General features: G+C 44.3%; 1 protein-coding gene across 1 annotated transcript in view; it reads right to left on the bottom strand.

Annotated features, from left to right (window-relative positions):
- The window catches only part of EXOC4 (exocyst complex component 4), a 290,535-nt gene that overhangs the window by 248,689 nt on the left and 27,667 nt on the right, over nt 1–14,179 (bottom strand). Inside the window, 2 exon segments of the mRNA XM_008628862.2 lie at nt 7,178–7,287; nt 8,746–8,930. Coding sequence (XP_008627084.1) covers nt 7,178–7,287; nt 8,746–8,930 — 295 coding nt within the window.

The raw sequence follows: 14,179 nt of genomic DNA on the forward strand, positions 1-14,179 counted from the left end.
GATTGTTTGATTTTATCTTTCTCTGCTTTATTACGTCTGTCAAGGGGTTGATGAAGTTACTCAAATCTTCCAGCAAGGCTTCTAGAAGGGAAAAGTGAGAAGAATTAGAGAGGATACTGCAGACATGGTCTTGAAGTAACAGGGATTGCACAGGGAGAAATCCTGTTGCTAAGCGACAGGGGATGGGAAAGCAAGAGAGACTCTGCTTATTTTAAGTAGGTTCATTAAGCAACATTTCTTAATTTACAGATAACACCCAGCACCAACAAAAGCGTGGCTCTGTTAAAGACTGGGTGAAACATTTAATAAATATATTTAAACACTTCTGTGAAGTAAGTGTCTTCAAGGCAAACTGAATTAAAAGCATGCTGGAAGATCTACAGCCACCCTGTGCCATGCACCACGCCAGATCCCTTGGATCAAAATTAAAACCCAAAGGCTGTTCCAACTGACTGGGGCTGAGCTCTGAAAAGGCTGGTGGGTGACAGATGACTCCCATGGTTTCAACTCCTCGACAGATTTTTTTTACTTCAGAACTTTTCCAAGAAGCTGAAGAAATGTCAAAAGATCCAGCAGAAGGATGTAAGGAACATGGCAGGAGTGAGGGATGGCACGTCACAGGGAGCTGTCTGAAGCTGGGACTCTGAACAGAGGAGCAGCAGCAGCGCTAAGTCAGGGCAAGATCAAGAAAACAATGGCCCAAGGATGGTGCCAGTTTATAAATGAAATCATGATAAATGATTAACCCTCCTCTCAGTGCCAAGTTTACACCAGCCTCAGGCTCAGTCAATCAAGAGGCTCCTTTTTTCCAGCAATGTGATCCCAAACTCTGCACCTCTGTATCAAACCAAGCTCACTGCACACATGGTCTCACATGCGAACACAGAGCACCAGGGGAGAGCGAGGTGAGAGTGGATCCTGCTCTGGAGCCAGGCTGGGAGAGCTGGGGGTGCTCACCTGGAGAAGAGAAGGATCCAGAGAGACCTTGGAGCCCCTTGCAGGGCCTAAAGGGGCTCCAGGAGAGCTGCAGAGGGACTGGGAACAAGGCATGGAGGGACAGGAGCCAGGGAATGGCTTCCCAGTGCCAGAGGGCAGGGCTGGATGGGAGATTGGCAATTGGGAATTGCTGGCTGGGAGGGTGGGCAGGGGCTGGAATGGAATTCCCAGAGCAGGAATGGAATTCCCAGAGCAGCTGGGGCTGCCCCTGGATCCCTGGCAGTGTCCAAGGCCAGGCTGGACATTGGGGCTTGGAGCAGCCTGGCACAGTGGGAGGTGTCCCTGCCCATGGCAGGGGGCTTGAACTGGATGAGCTCCTCCAACTCCAAACCATTCCATGGTCCCATGATGATGAACATCAAGGAAGATCAAACAGTGCTTTTTTCTCTCTCACAAACACTTTTTTCAATTAAATGTGAGCAAGTTACAGAACAAGCAACTAGAAATGCCCAGAATGCATTTATTAAAAAAAAAAAAAAAAAAAAAGCAGCAAAACCAGCGAGGCTAATATAAAGACATTTCAAACACCAATTGGAATTTAACAACTGGATGCAAACCTATTCCTGCTCAAAGCTCTGCTCCATCACAGACCTTTCATCCCACGGAGCTGCAAAGCCCTTTGTGGCTGCAGTCCTGGTCTCTGCCCACGCTGTTATTGTTATTTGTTATTCTCCAAAACCCACAGCAAAACTCAAGCACAGACACAGAAAATGAGCTGTGAACAGACAGCACTGGAAATGCTACAGGAAGAAAGGTTTAACCTATTCTTTTAAAAAAAAAACCCTAAATATCTTGTTTCTCTGAGTTCAATGCAGATATTTCCCAGCCTAAGCAGCCTCTCAGAGACCAGGTCCCTGTTATGAGGCTGCAGCCCTTTGTAGGCAGCTTGTAAATTATTCTTAATATCACACAATGAACACCCCAAAGGGAGGAAATGGAGCTGTAGCCAAATGTGAGGACAGCATTTAAGAGGAGTAAAAGCAGCAATCTTGCTGAGAACTGTGCCAGCACACTGAGACAAACACTCTTCCATTTTCAAAAGAGCAAACCAATTTCCAGCACCCTCAAACAGGCAGGACATTGATTTACATCTCTTACAAACAAGAGCAGAGTGAACAATTCGATATCTGGGAGCTGCACACAGGTCTGGAGGCTCTGTTAGATCTGCTTGTTTGATGAAACAGTGGGAAACCTGTTTTCAGTGTGTTCCCTGCACATTGTGCCTATTAAACAGGAGCCCTGGGTAGCTCTGGGGGCCCATTTATCTGTGAGATCTGACAAGATCCCAACCCTGGGTAACTGAGGGTGTTCTTTTCTTGTGTCTTCAACACTTCAAACGCCCTCTCCTGCCATTTAATGTCATCAAGGGGCTGTTTGACCACAAAGCTTTGGCCCAGGAAGGAGCTCCTCCTGTCCCTTTCCTCTTCCAGGAAGGCATTAAAGGACACAGGCATTTACTAAGGAGTTCACCCGGAAAACTGCAGCCCCACGTGCTGCTCCCTGTGGGCAGAGGAGTCCATGGGTGAGGAAAGCTGTCCCTAGAGATCAGCTCTCAGAAGTGAGAGCTCTGTCTGCATTTACTCCTAAACTGGGAATATGAATAACTTTGTTATTCTTTGGGATCAAGAAGTTATTCCTAGCTTTGATTCTTGGAAGGAAGGAGATGGGAGAGCAGATCTGCCACCCTGGACTGCTGGAAGGCAGACTTGGGCTTGTCCAGGAGCCTGGCTGAGACTCCCTTGGGAGCCTCTCCTTGGGGGTAGAGGAGCCCAGGAAGGCTGGACATCCTTCAGGAAGGAAATCCTAAAGGCACAGGAGCAGGCTGTCCCCATGAGCCAAGGGATGAGCAGGCAGGAAGAAAACCAACCTGGCTGGACAGAGAGCTTTGACTGGAATTCAGGGGAAAAGGAGTTTCTGGCCTTTGGAAGAAGCAGAAGGCAGCCCAGGAGGAATAGAAGGACGTTGTGAGGTTGTGAAGGGAGAACATGAGAAGGGCCAAAGCCCAGCCAGAACTAAACCTGGTCACTGCTGTAAAGGACAATAAAAATGTTTCCATAAATACATCAGCAAGCAAAGGTGGGCCAGGGAGAATCTCCATCCTTTGCTGGATGTGGTGGAAACAGTGCCAAAAGGAAGAGCCTGAGGTGCCAAATACCTTCTGTCTCAGTCTTTAACAGCAACACCAGTTCTTCTCGGGGTGCCCAGGGGAAGGCAGGGATGGGGAGCAGAATGAAGCCCCAGAATCCAAGGGGAATGGTCAGTCCACACCACTTGGACACTCACGGGTCCATGGGGGAGATAGGATCCACCCAAGAGCTCTGCAGAGCTTTTCCACCCTCCAGCAGATCAACTCCCACCCAAGCCACAGTGTCACCGCTGAGGGTGCCCTCATCCAGGTCACTGACAAAGATGTCAAACAGCTTTCTCCAGGAGAATGTTTTGGGAAACAAAGGCTTTACTAAAGTCCAGGTAGACCTGACACATCCACAGCCTTTCCCTCATGCTCCAAGGGGGTCACTTTGTCCACAGAAGATCAGGTTGGCCAAGCAGGGCTCGCCTTTCCTAAACCCACTCTGACTGGGCTGATCCTCTTGTCCTAACCAAGTCTGCAAACCTCTTGTGAAGCAGAGGAGTTAAATACATCTTTATCAAAAAGCCTCCTAACACAACAGCTTAAAGGAATGATGATTTTGCCACATTCTCGAATAAATTTGCAGCCATTTTCACAAATTTTTCATCACCAAACCATTTTTCATCTGAAAATGCACAACTCTGTGTTGAGGCAGGCAAAAGTTGAGCCGTGGATTAAACCCCTAAAAGCTGAACCATGTGCACCACTGATTCCCCCACCTCTGGAGTCCCAGAGGGGGGAGCTTCCCTGATCCCTGCTGTGATGATGCCCTACAAAAACATCTGTTCCAGTTGGAATTCATTTGCTCAGTGTTGTCTTTTCCCAAGGAACCAACCTGCTGCAAGCGGTTTTTTAATAGCTCCAGTCTGATCCCCAAAAAGCCAACTTTGGGAACTCATTTAAGCAAAGCAGCTGAAAAAAAGGCTCTTGGGTCTTGTTTTTCATTCCAGTGAACGGCCAAAATTTGCTGCTCCTCATTACTGAAGGTTTCATTATCCACGGGCTTTTATGGGAATCTAGTAAAATTTAATGTACTATTTTCCATGATCTATGTCCTTCTGGTGATATCCTTTGTACCTTCAATCCTTCCAGAGAAAAGCACAGGAGTTCCTGGTGGCCCAAAGGCGTAATTTCAGATTTGAAGGAACATCACTTGCTAATTCCTGGTGCTGAATCCTTGTTCTGACCCGTGCATGGAGCAACAAAGGGGCAGCTCCTGCAGAAACGGGTCCTTGAAGATTTTGGGAATGTTCTGCTCTGCTTTGCTACCAAATCCAAAAGAAAGCCACTTCAAAATCCTCCTAATCAATAAAAGCATGAAAATCAAGTCTCCATATAAAAATACAAGCGCACTGTAGGCAAATATCTGATGTTGGACTGCACACAGAACAATGGATGAAATTATACAGAAACAGCAATTATGTGTTACTCTCCTGGCTTTCACCACATGGATCTAAAATCTCCTTGATTTTTTTTTTCCCCTTTCCCTCCTCCAAACACATCCCCAGATCATTAAATTTTAAGAACAAATGATAAAGGCAAATCAGCCAACTGGTGTCAGATCCTCAGGTGAGGTTCATAAGAAGAGAAGAAATCTTCTGAAGATTTACTGAGCTCGTTTGAAGTAGAAGCACCTGTGACTACGAGGTAGCACAATGGCATGTTTTAGATTCACCTTGAGAATTGGACATTCCAAGCTCTGGCTCCTGCAGGGATTTTGCAGGAGCGGGTTTGAAGGTATCCAAATGTTGTCACCTACACAGAAGTCCCTGGTTCTTGAAGAAAGAGAGCCAGGAGCAGTACCTGGACCTGACCTTAGGACCACCACACTGCCTGGCCCTTGAAACTCCATTTTTCTCCCAGTGCTCAAAACCAAAATATCACTGAAATAAATTAACAATTCAGCATAAAATCTACATATGCCACCCACAGCAGTATTTATTGTCACTACCAGCTCATCCTCTGCTGGATTTCTAAGAAGTATTATCCCAAATTTCCCAGGAAAAGGCACTTTTGTGGTTGCTGTGAATCAAGCGAGCACATTTTAGAGTTCCAGGAAGAGCCTGGCAAAGCAGGAACCTTCCGAAATACCCTTCGGAGTACAGAAAGTTCAAGCAGAGAAATATAATTTAAAAGTGAATTTATTTCTCTGAACCGGCATGAAGGGAAAGTGTTACTGGTGAACTGCCACATCTCCAATCCTCAGGTGAGCATTACTGAAGGGTTTGTTTATTTTATGTGTGGCAGGAACAGCTTTAATTTCCTTATAAAGATTCTACAGCACAAAGTAACCTCTCCTCCGGGAAGGGAGTGCAGGAAGGACTCCAAATTTTGGCATTTTTGCTGGGATGGGATGAATGAGCGAGTGCTTTAGAATGACATCCATTAATATGCACAGCCACTTTGGTTTATCAATAAAAAGCCAAAGAACTTAAGAGACTAAAGGTAGAAACAGCTTTTCTTATGCATACACATAAGTTTTAAATTCTCTGGTACTTGTGCAGTCCTGGAAAAGGCTACTTTTAAATAAAATTACACTGAAAAAATCTACATAAGTACATTGTGCACTTGAAGCAGAACCATATGCATATTTCATGCTGATCAAATGTTTTCTGTTAGAATCCACATCTTTGCCAGGCTGAGGGACACTTGCCCAGCACTTCACTGAGTGATAGATACAGAGCACAAGGAGGAGCCAAGGAAGAGATTTTCTGGTGCGTTGGGTGTGAAGAGCAAGAGGAGATCTGCAAAAACAGGATCATAAGGGGCATCTCCTGCTCTATTCCCCATCAGCTCCATGACTTCAGACCTTTTGGGTTTTTTACTCTAGAGAGGACCAATATTTTAGAGGGGAAAATAGCAGACACTCTACAAATCATTATAAAAGAAGTATTTTAACATTTAGAGGGACTGGAAGTAGATGGTCTTTTAGGTGCCTTCCAACCTAAACCATTCTATTTCCAGTAGTAAAGCTGGGATTCATGTTTTTGTGGTTTATTTTCTAAATTCCTCAAAATCCTGTGATCTTTTGTAGGAAAACTGAACTGAACTTCTCACTGATCACAGAGTAGAACAGGAATGCTGAAGTTTTTCCCTCAGAACTTTCATACGGTTCTTCTCTTCCAGCTTTCGAGTGACCAAGCTGCAGTTTCCAGCTCTGAAAGTTTGTGACTCCTCACAAACCTCCAGGACACAGAAGAACAGCCCCAGGCTCCAAGAGCAGCCAGTCTGGCAGGAGCAGAGCTGAAGAACAAAGCCCCTACAGGAGCAGAAGATAAGAGTAATCAAATGGAACAATCTCTGAGGCAACTTCGACAAAACTAGAAACAAAAGGACAAAGGAATTAATAAGGCTGAGAAGAGAAGGAAAGAGTCTCTGCATTTGAGGAATACTGAAATAATCAGGTTTGAAAGGGGGGAAGAGGCTGTAGGTCACTTCTGTATTATTCATCAAGGACAACCCCACTTATTAATCTTCTGAAACAATACAAAGATTAATTTCCCCTCTCTGCAGCCCTTGCAAAGCCTCTGACAAAAGCACCAGAGAAAGAGTTTTCCTCAGTGTTTGCTGCAGTAACACAAATAAAAGATCAGCCCCAGATTATTCCTGTGTACAGACAGACCTTTACTCAAAGTTACAAAGCTCCCACATGGAAAAGATTTGACCTTTTGGCTCCAGCACAATAAAAAACTTCAGTAATATCTACACAAACCTGGCTGCCTGCAGTAAATAATGTTGAGGAAACCTCCACACGGAATGAACCCACTGCAAATCTCTGCTACTCAAGATATCAAGAACACAATCAAGGTGAGAACAGGCACAGAAAACTGAAGCTGGTGGGGGTTAGGAGAGGCAAAAGATGATTTTCCAAGAGAAAAAAAAAAAGCAAGTTCTGCCTCTGGACACAACACCCACTCGTTTTGTGACACTGCACCAATCGCTTCCCAAGTTTTTGTCTCCCCTGAGCCACGAGGGGATGATTTGCCTCCTCCTACTCCAGCAAAATCAGCTGAAGATCTACAAATGAATATATATGGCTGAAATACTCACTGCTGGAGCTTCCAGGAGTGCTGAACTGGGAAGTCTCAAGGAATTTCCGAGGTGTAGATAAATTAGTGACGTCCATCAGAGGCACAGGAGAGGCATCTTTCACAAGGGACCTGTGTGAGGGGAGAGAATTAAAGCAAGCAGTTGATTATTATTTACAATCTTTGCTCACAACAAATAATCCACCTACTCCTTACATTTTAAGCCTAAGAAATAGATGTGCCCATTTCCATGCCTTCTGTTAACTTAATCCTCCAAACTTCTTTATTCCCACCAGAAACCCTCTTCCCTGCCCTTCACATTCCTGTTGGGAGCACACCTATGTGCATCCCTTCCCAAATGAACCTCCTTACTCAGAAATGAAAAGATTTTCCACTTGGCCATTTTCATCATAAATTCACATTGTAGTAATTGCTAAAAACGTGTCACACTGTCCCAGCTGCTGGACATGGCAGGGGGACACAAGCAAGAAATCATTTTTAGGAGAAAGAAATGAGGAAGTCTCCTACAGTGGAGCTCAGGATGTTTGCTTAGAGGCCAAAATGCTCACAGAAACCTGCAAAAACAAGGGTTAGGCTTGGTGTCCCACAGAAGAATCACCCAAAACAACAAGCCACCCTTGCTGCAAGAGTTCCTGTTATCAAATACCCACAAAGTTCAACAGGGAATGTGAGAAAAGAGAACCCAGATCAAGAGAAAGGCAGCCAAAAAAAAGTGCAGTTAATTAGCAGTCCCCCAGTCTGAGTACACCAAAGCTTTGTGGCTGTTTTTAATTAACGAGATGAGGAAGGAAGAGACTGATGACTTACTAGCAGTCCTCCTTCCTAGAAATTCCAATTTCAATCAATCCTTTATTTTAAACATTCATTTAATGCAACTGACCATCTTGCATTTTTGGCAGGCAGATTTTTATTCCTTGTCACAATAAAATGCTCATTTCTCTTTTCTCTGCATCTCTATCAAGTGCTGGCTCCATCTCTCCTACTCTGCAAAAATTATCTCCCAGCACAGTGTCTCTCTTTTCCAGCCACCTTCTTCCTTCCCTCCAACAATTCAAATTTAGAATTTGCAAAATCAGGGAAAAATAGCCTATAATTAATTGAATTTCCACTGACTACAGGCACCAACCAGGTAAGAAGTTTCAACACCTTTAAAACACCTTGGAAACACATCAAAACCAAGACATTTCAGCTCAGAGACTTCAATACTGTGGCCTCCATCTCATCACCTTATGGGTGGTTGGAAGGCTTTTAAAACTTGGTTATTTCTTAGAAAATGAGCAGGTTTTCCTTGACCTGAGCCTCAAGATCATAACATTTGTAGGAAAGGGATAACATCAGGCATGGGAAAGAATGCCCAAAGGAGCTGTGGGAAGCAGCAAAACCCCGAGAGAAGCACCGAGAAAAGCCAAAGAACGCCAACAGGCTCGAAGGTGCATCAACAAATCTTGAGTTTTCCTGCTCTCCGCAGCCACAATCCTGAGGGATTTCCACACCAGAAGTGCAAGGCTGGGGTGCAAGCTGCTGTCTCTGTGCCATGTTTGTGGCTGGGAACGGGGAGTGCTGTCCCACCCGAGCCTGGCTCTGTCCTTGCTGCGCTGCCCCACGCGGTTGGTGGATTTGATGTAGAGGTGCCGGTGCAATTCGTCGATCAGCACCAGGTGCAGGTTCATCTTCTTGCTGTGCAGCTCCAGCCTCAGGTCACTCAGCCCCTCCACCTGCAGGAGGGGACCCTCCAAGGAATCCACTGCTGACACCTGGGGGGGCAAACAGGGGATAACTTTTAGACATCAATTCTTTCAAACCTCACCGTCAATTCAATCAACTCTTGCAATTTTCCTCTTGTTTTAGGGGTTTGTCTGAATACCAGGATGATTCTATGCTTAAAACCCTTCTAAAGAAGAAAATCTTGAAGTAATATTTCTTTATGTCTATTCCCAAACGAATTATATAGAAGGGTCCAACATCCAAATAATTCAGATTTAATGCGCAGCCTTCAAATGTTTTGAGCATATGCAAAAAACAAGTCAGCGAAAGCACAGTTCTTTAATAAAAATCAAAGCATGGTTTATCCCCAAATAAGAGGATTATTTAGTAGAAAAGTGTTAGAATAAGATAGTGACAATGATGTTGGATGGTTGTTATTCTTTCCATTACAGAAACACCAAAAATACCCATTATTCCTAATTCTACAAATGGGGACAAAACGCCTTAAATTTAATTTGCTTAAAGTCATGACAAAAAAGCTTGGGAGGCCTCATCCTTTAGGCTGCACAAGGGTTACGTCCTGTGGCTACACCATCTGAATATCTGAAATAATGACCAGCTGACATCCCACGAGCACTAAAACGAGGCTCATCATTTCCTTTTCTATCCTAAAAACAAACATGAACAAAACCCAAGCATGGACAAAACCCACCAGGAATGACAAACTGGTGCCTAAAAGTGACACCCTCACTGTGCATCCCTCCCAGTTTGGATGGGTTTCTATTTAACAGTGATTTCCAGTTGCTAATAAATAACTAAAGGCATCCCTCTGCAGCTTCCAAACTCTCAGTGCTGATGTTGTAAGAAACTGGCAATAGCGTGTTTGGCATGCAGAGTTTTAAAATAAAATTTAAAAACCCATTCCCTGCTAACTGAGGATGCTGTCAGTGAAATAAGACATTTGCTTGCACTTCAGGATCTCGGTTCGGAACAAACCTGTCAGCCAAACATTAAAAATTAAAAGCAAAGATACAGCGAGCAGACAGCCCAGCCAAGGGCTGCTCCCTCAGTACCAGTAAATATTAACTCTGCTGAAAGAACATCCATCACCAGTGTATTCCTCTGCTGGCCTCCAACTCCAGCAAAAAACTGGAATATCCATGGGACATCCAAGCTTTTTAAATTCATTTTTAAATCTCCTCACTTGCCACACAACACTGTCCATCCTCCTCCTTCCCAGTATCCATCTGGGAACAGTCAGGGAAGTTTGGCCATCACACACCACAAAACCACCCCGAAGATGAAGGGAAAACCCAAATTCCTTCTCCCCAGAGGAGGTGGCAGAGCACACACAAGGGGAGCAGCTCAGCAGGCACCACGTGGGAAACTCTGGCAGGAGTGGAAGTGTTAATTCTTCCCTTCCTCCTTTGGCAGGTGGAGCTGTCCCCCAAATCTTCCCATTCCAAAGGCACTTGAACCCCCCCAAAATCGCTTTGGGGAGCTGCTACTGCCCTGGGAGCTGTGCCAAAAATCCCATCAGAGCAAGGAGAAGGAGCAGGAGCAACATTTGTCACACTGGGAAGCCGAGAGATGAAAAAGCAGCCAGAGAAGAAGTGAAATCAAGAGTGAAGTGACACTAAAAAACTTCCAAGACATCCAGGAAAAGTTTTCTCTGAAACGCAAGGAAGGGGAATTGAAACTTTCCACTCGGATCTTTCAGCTCTGGTTTTGTCTTGCCAGTTCCTAAAGAGTTCACTGCTCACAGAAAATAATTATTAAGGCCAAAATACAGCTCCAAAGCACATCTTTTAAGGAAAAAAATGGAATAATCAACCCTTTATTACACAGTGGGAAAAAAAAGGTTCAATCCATGTTCATGGAAATCAAAGGAAGGTCTCCAGTTGGTTTAGATGGCAACAAATATAAAAATTATGTTAAAAAACTAACCAAACGTTTTTCCTTTCTGCAGCTTTGCTTCCAGATAGATGATTTAGGTCCTGGCAACAAAGCAGCACCCAAGATTCTATTCCAGAATAAAAAAATATGAGATTAAAACCTTTGTGTGCTGGATAAGGCACCCCAGAACAGAGTAAGCAACCAAAAGGAAGCAAAGACACCAATAAAAAATGCACAAAATTAAATATACAGTAAAGGCAGATCAGTAATGGAACTTTAGCAGAAACTTTTTTGACTTTATGCCCCCACTCAGCTCCTAACACACCAAAACTTGGATTATGCAAGAGATGCCAATCAGCTTTCCCTGGTTTTTAACACTCCCATCACCTGCTAGGTGCATCCAAAAGGAGTAAAAGATGTGGAATTGGATAGAGAGGGGAAGAGTTATCCAGCAAGCCTCCAGTTAATATCGATGATGGAAAAGCAGCCCAAGAAAACCTGGAAATGAGATGGACAGAAGAACTACAAGTGGTTCAAGGGTCCAGAAAAAGCAGCTGATGGTCCTTCCCGGCTCTTTTTTTCCACACACACGGCTCAGTTAAATGGAAATAAAGTGACTTTTGTTTGTTTTTCTGCAGGGGGATCATGGCATTGTGTTGGACTAGCTGGACACAAAGGTAATTACAGGTAAAAGAGCTCCCCCACGTTATTCTTTTGGCAGGGGCTGGGGTGTAGAGAAGAGCCACAGTAACACAAAACAGCTGGAAAGAGAATCGACAACAAACAAATTGTTATTCTTCTGGAAAATCTGCTTTACGATGAGCAAATTGGACCAAAAGAATGGGCAGTCGCCACCAGTACCTCCTTCAATTCTTTAATTCAGCTCTCTCACCCATTGAAAGCTGCTCATGAACACACAGTAACTGTAATTTAGTCAAACACTAATTAAAATATTGGCCTGGATTACCAGGGAATTTGGCTTAGATGATCTGATAGTAATTTGTGATGTGCAAATCTTCTTATCTCTCTCTACTTATTAGTACCTACAATAAGTAAAGACCCTTTAGGAAACAGAGACAAAACAAGCCTGAAAAAAGAGCTGTGCTTTGTATAAGCTAAAAATCGCAAGTTTATAGAAAATAACTGTGGCACCAGCACCATTAGGCAGCTTGTTTAAAGGTCACAGGCAGTTTATAGCAGAGCTTAATTGCCTTAAAAAGAAAACACAGCTAAACACTTGCTTAGTGTACCAGGCAATTTGGAGGGGTTTAATTTAGCATTTTACAACAAACGAGAACCTAAGTGCTAACAAGGTATTTGTCAAAATTCTTTCTTTCCTGACTCCAGCCAAAGTTTTCCAATCTGCTTGCAGTGAAATCTATTTATTCCCTCAAAGGCTCTGTGGAACCCCCCCAGGCCTGGAAGTGAGCAGAGATAAAGTGAAAACTCTCAATTAGATGCTTTTTTGCAGGGAGGGGAAAAAAACCCAAAATAATGATAGAATCATCAAATCATGGAATGGTTTGGGTAGGAAGGGACATTAAAAATCAAACAGCTCCCATGGGCAGGGACACCTGCCACTATCCCAGGCTGCTCCAAGCTGCATCCAGCCTGGCCTTGGACACTTCCAGGGATGAGGAATCCACAACTTCTCTGGGCAACCTGCGCCAGGGCCTCGCCACCCTCACAGGGAAGAATTCCTTCCTAAATTATGGTTGTTCAGACTAGAAAACCAAATCCTTTCTGGCTGGGAAACCAGTCTGTTCTGAATTTAGACAACAGATATGAAAACATGAACAAGCAACAGAGAAAAGGTTAAAAGAAAACAACGTGGTGGGTCATAATTCAAGATAAAAAAAAAAAAAGTCGTACACAAACACAATCTGACAAAAGGGAAAAGCTGAGCCCTCGGAATAAAAGAGTAAAATAAATAAACAACAACCCAGAAGGCTCCAGCTGCCTCACTGGCGAATACAACAATGCTGACATTTGAAAGGAGAATTGATCTGCTGCTTTTACAAGGGACTCACTTTCACAAGGTACAGGAAAGGAAAATGACTAAAAACCAGCTTAAATAAGTGTAGGCAGATCTAAGCAAGCAGGTCACTGAATTCCATTTGCACCTGACGTGCAGGAGATAAGGACTGAGCCTGGAAACTGCTGTGGAACAGGAAAAGTCCTCACAAGCAGCTTTTGGGACTCGGCAGTGGGCAAAAAGACAGAACACCCACAAATGCTGATCCCCTCTTCCCTGGGAGCGGGGGGGAGCCCCTGGATCCCTGGAAGTGTCCAAGGCCAGGCTGGACAGGGCTTGGAGCAAACTGGGATGGTGGAAGGTGTCCCTGTCTGTGGGAACTGGGTGATCTTTCAGGTCCCTTCCAACCCAAACTGGGGAACCAAAGTGCAGTGAGAGAGGCAGGATGGCAGCAAGAAACACTCACAGGTGACACTGGATTTCTGTGCCACCCACTGCCTCAGCACAGGAGCTGTGACAGATTGAGCAAAAGCCATGGGAAAAGCAACTTGAGAAAAAGGAGGGGAATAAAGCTGCTGGACTCGAATTGTACCTGGAGAGCAGTGAGAAAACGTTTACTTCAGCGGGGTTTGTTTGTGTTCTCTATTCTTCCCCACCTCAAGACCCAAATCACTCCTAAGTTTGTGGTAATTAGCAATAAAATAAGCAAGGAATTCCTGAAGTTGAGGCTGTTCTTCTTGTAAAATTCCCACATTTTCAGTTGACAATGGAGGGAATCACAGAATGTCCCGAGTTGGAAGGGACCCACAAAAATCATTGAGTCCAATTATGAGGACAACACCCAAAAACCAGAAGCCCATGAAGCACTTGGAGCCTCCACTGCTGGAAACACTTAATGAGTAACTGATTAAAGCTGCTTTACGCTGAATTTGTATCTTTTCATTCCGAGCTTGACAAATTCTATCTTCAATTCCAAGGTTTATCAAGGCTGTGCTTCAGCTGTAGATTTGTTGCAGTATTTTGGTTGCAAGGTGAATGAAGATGAAGCTGAAAAGTGATGGCCTTTGAGGATGGGCCAGCCAAATAACGGGATACATGGAAAACTTGTGCATAGAAGAGGAAATCCAAGCGTTGGGAATTGTCTGCTACCAAATTGCCACAGCACGGAGTGAGGTGGCATCGAGACAAATCGGTGAACAGGAATTAGTTAAGGAAAAAACCACCCTGGTGATCCTAAAGGAGGGAGTCTCCAGCTAAAATCATGGAAAACAGGAAAAGCCCAGAGATATTCCTGACTGCCACTGCCTCCTTCTCCCTAAAAACAGGAAAAGGAGCAAAGGTGCCTAGGACATGAGGATTGATGAGCAGCTGATGGACAGTGCTGGGTGTTGATGAACACAAGGGATATTCAGGTGAGGGAAAAAATTG

The sequence above is a fragment of the Corvus brachyrhynchos genome, unplaced genomic scaffold (genome assembly GCF_000691975.1).
Source record: "Corvus brachyrhynchos isolate BGI_N302 unplaced genomic scaffold, ASM69197v1 scaffold182, whole genome shotgun sequence".
NCBI classification, from domain to species: Eukaryota; Metazoa; Chordata; class Aves; order Passeriformes; family Corvidae; genus Corvus; species Corvus brachyrhynchos.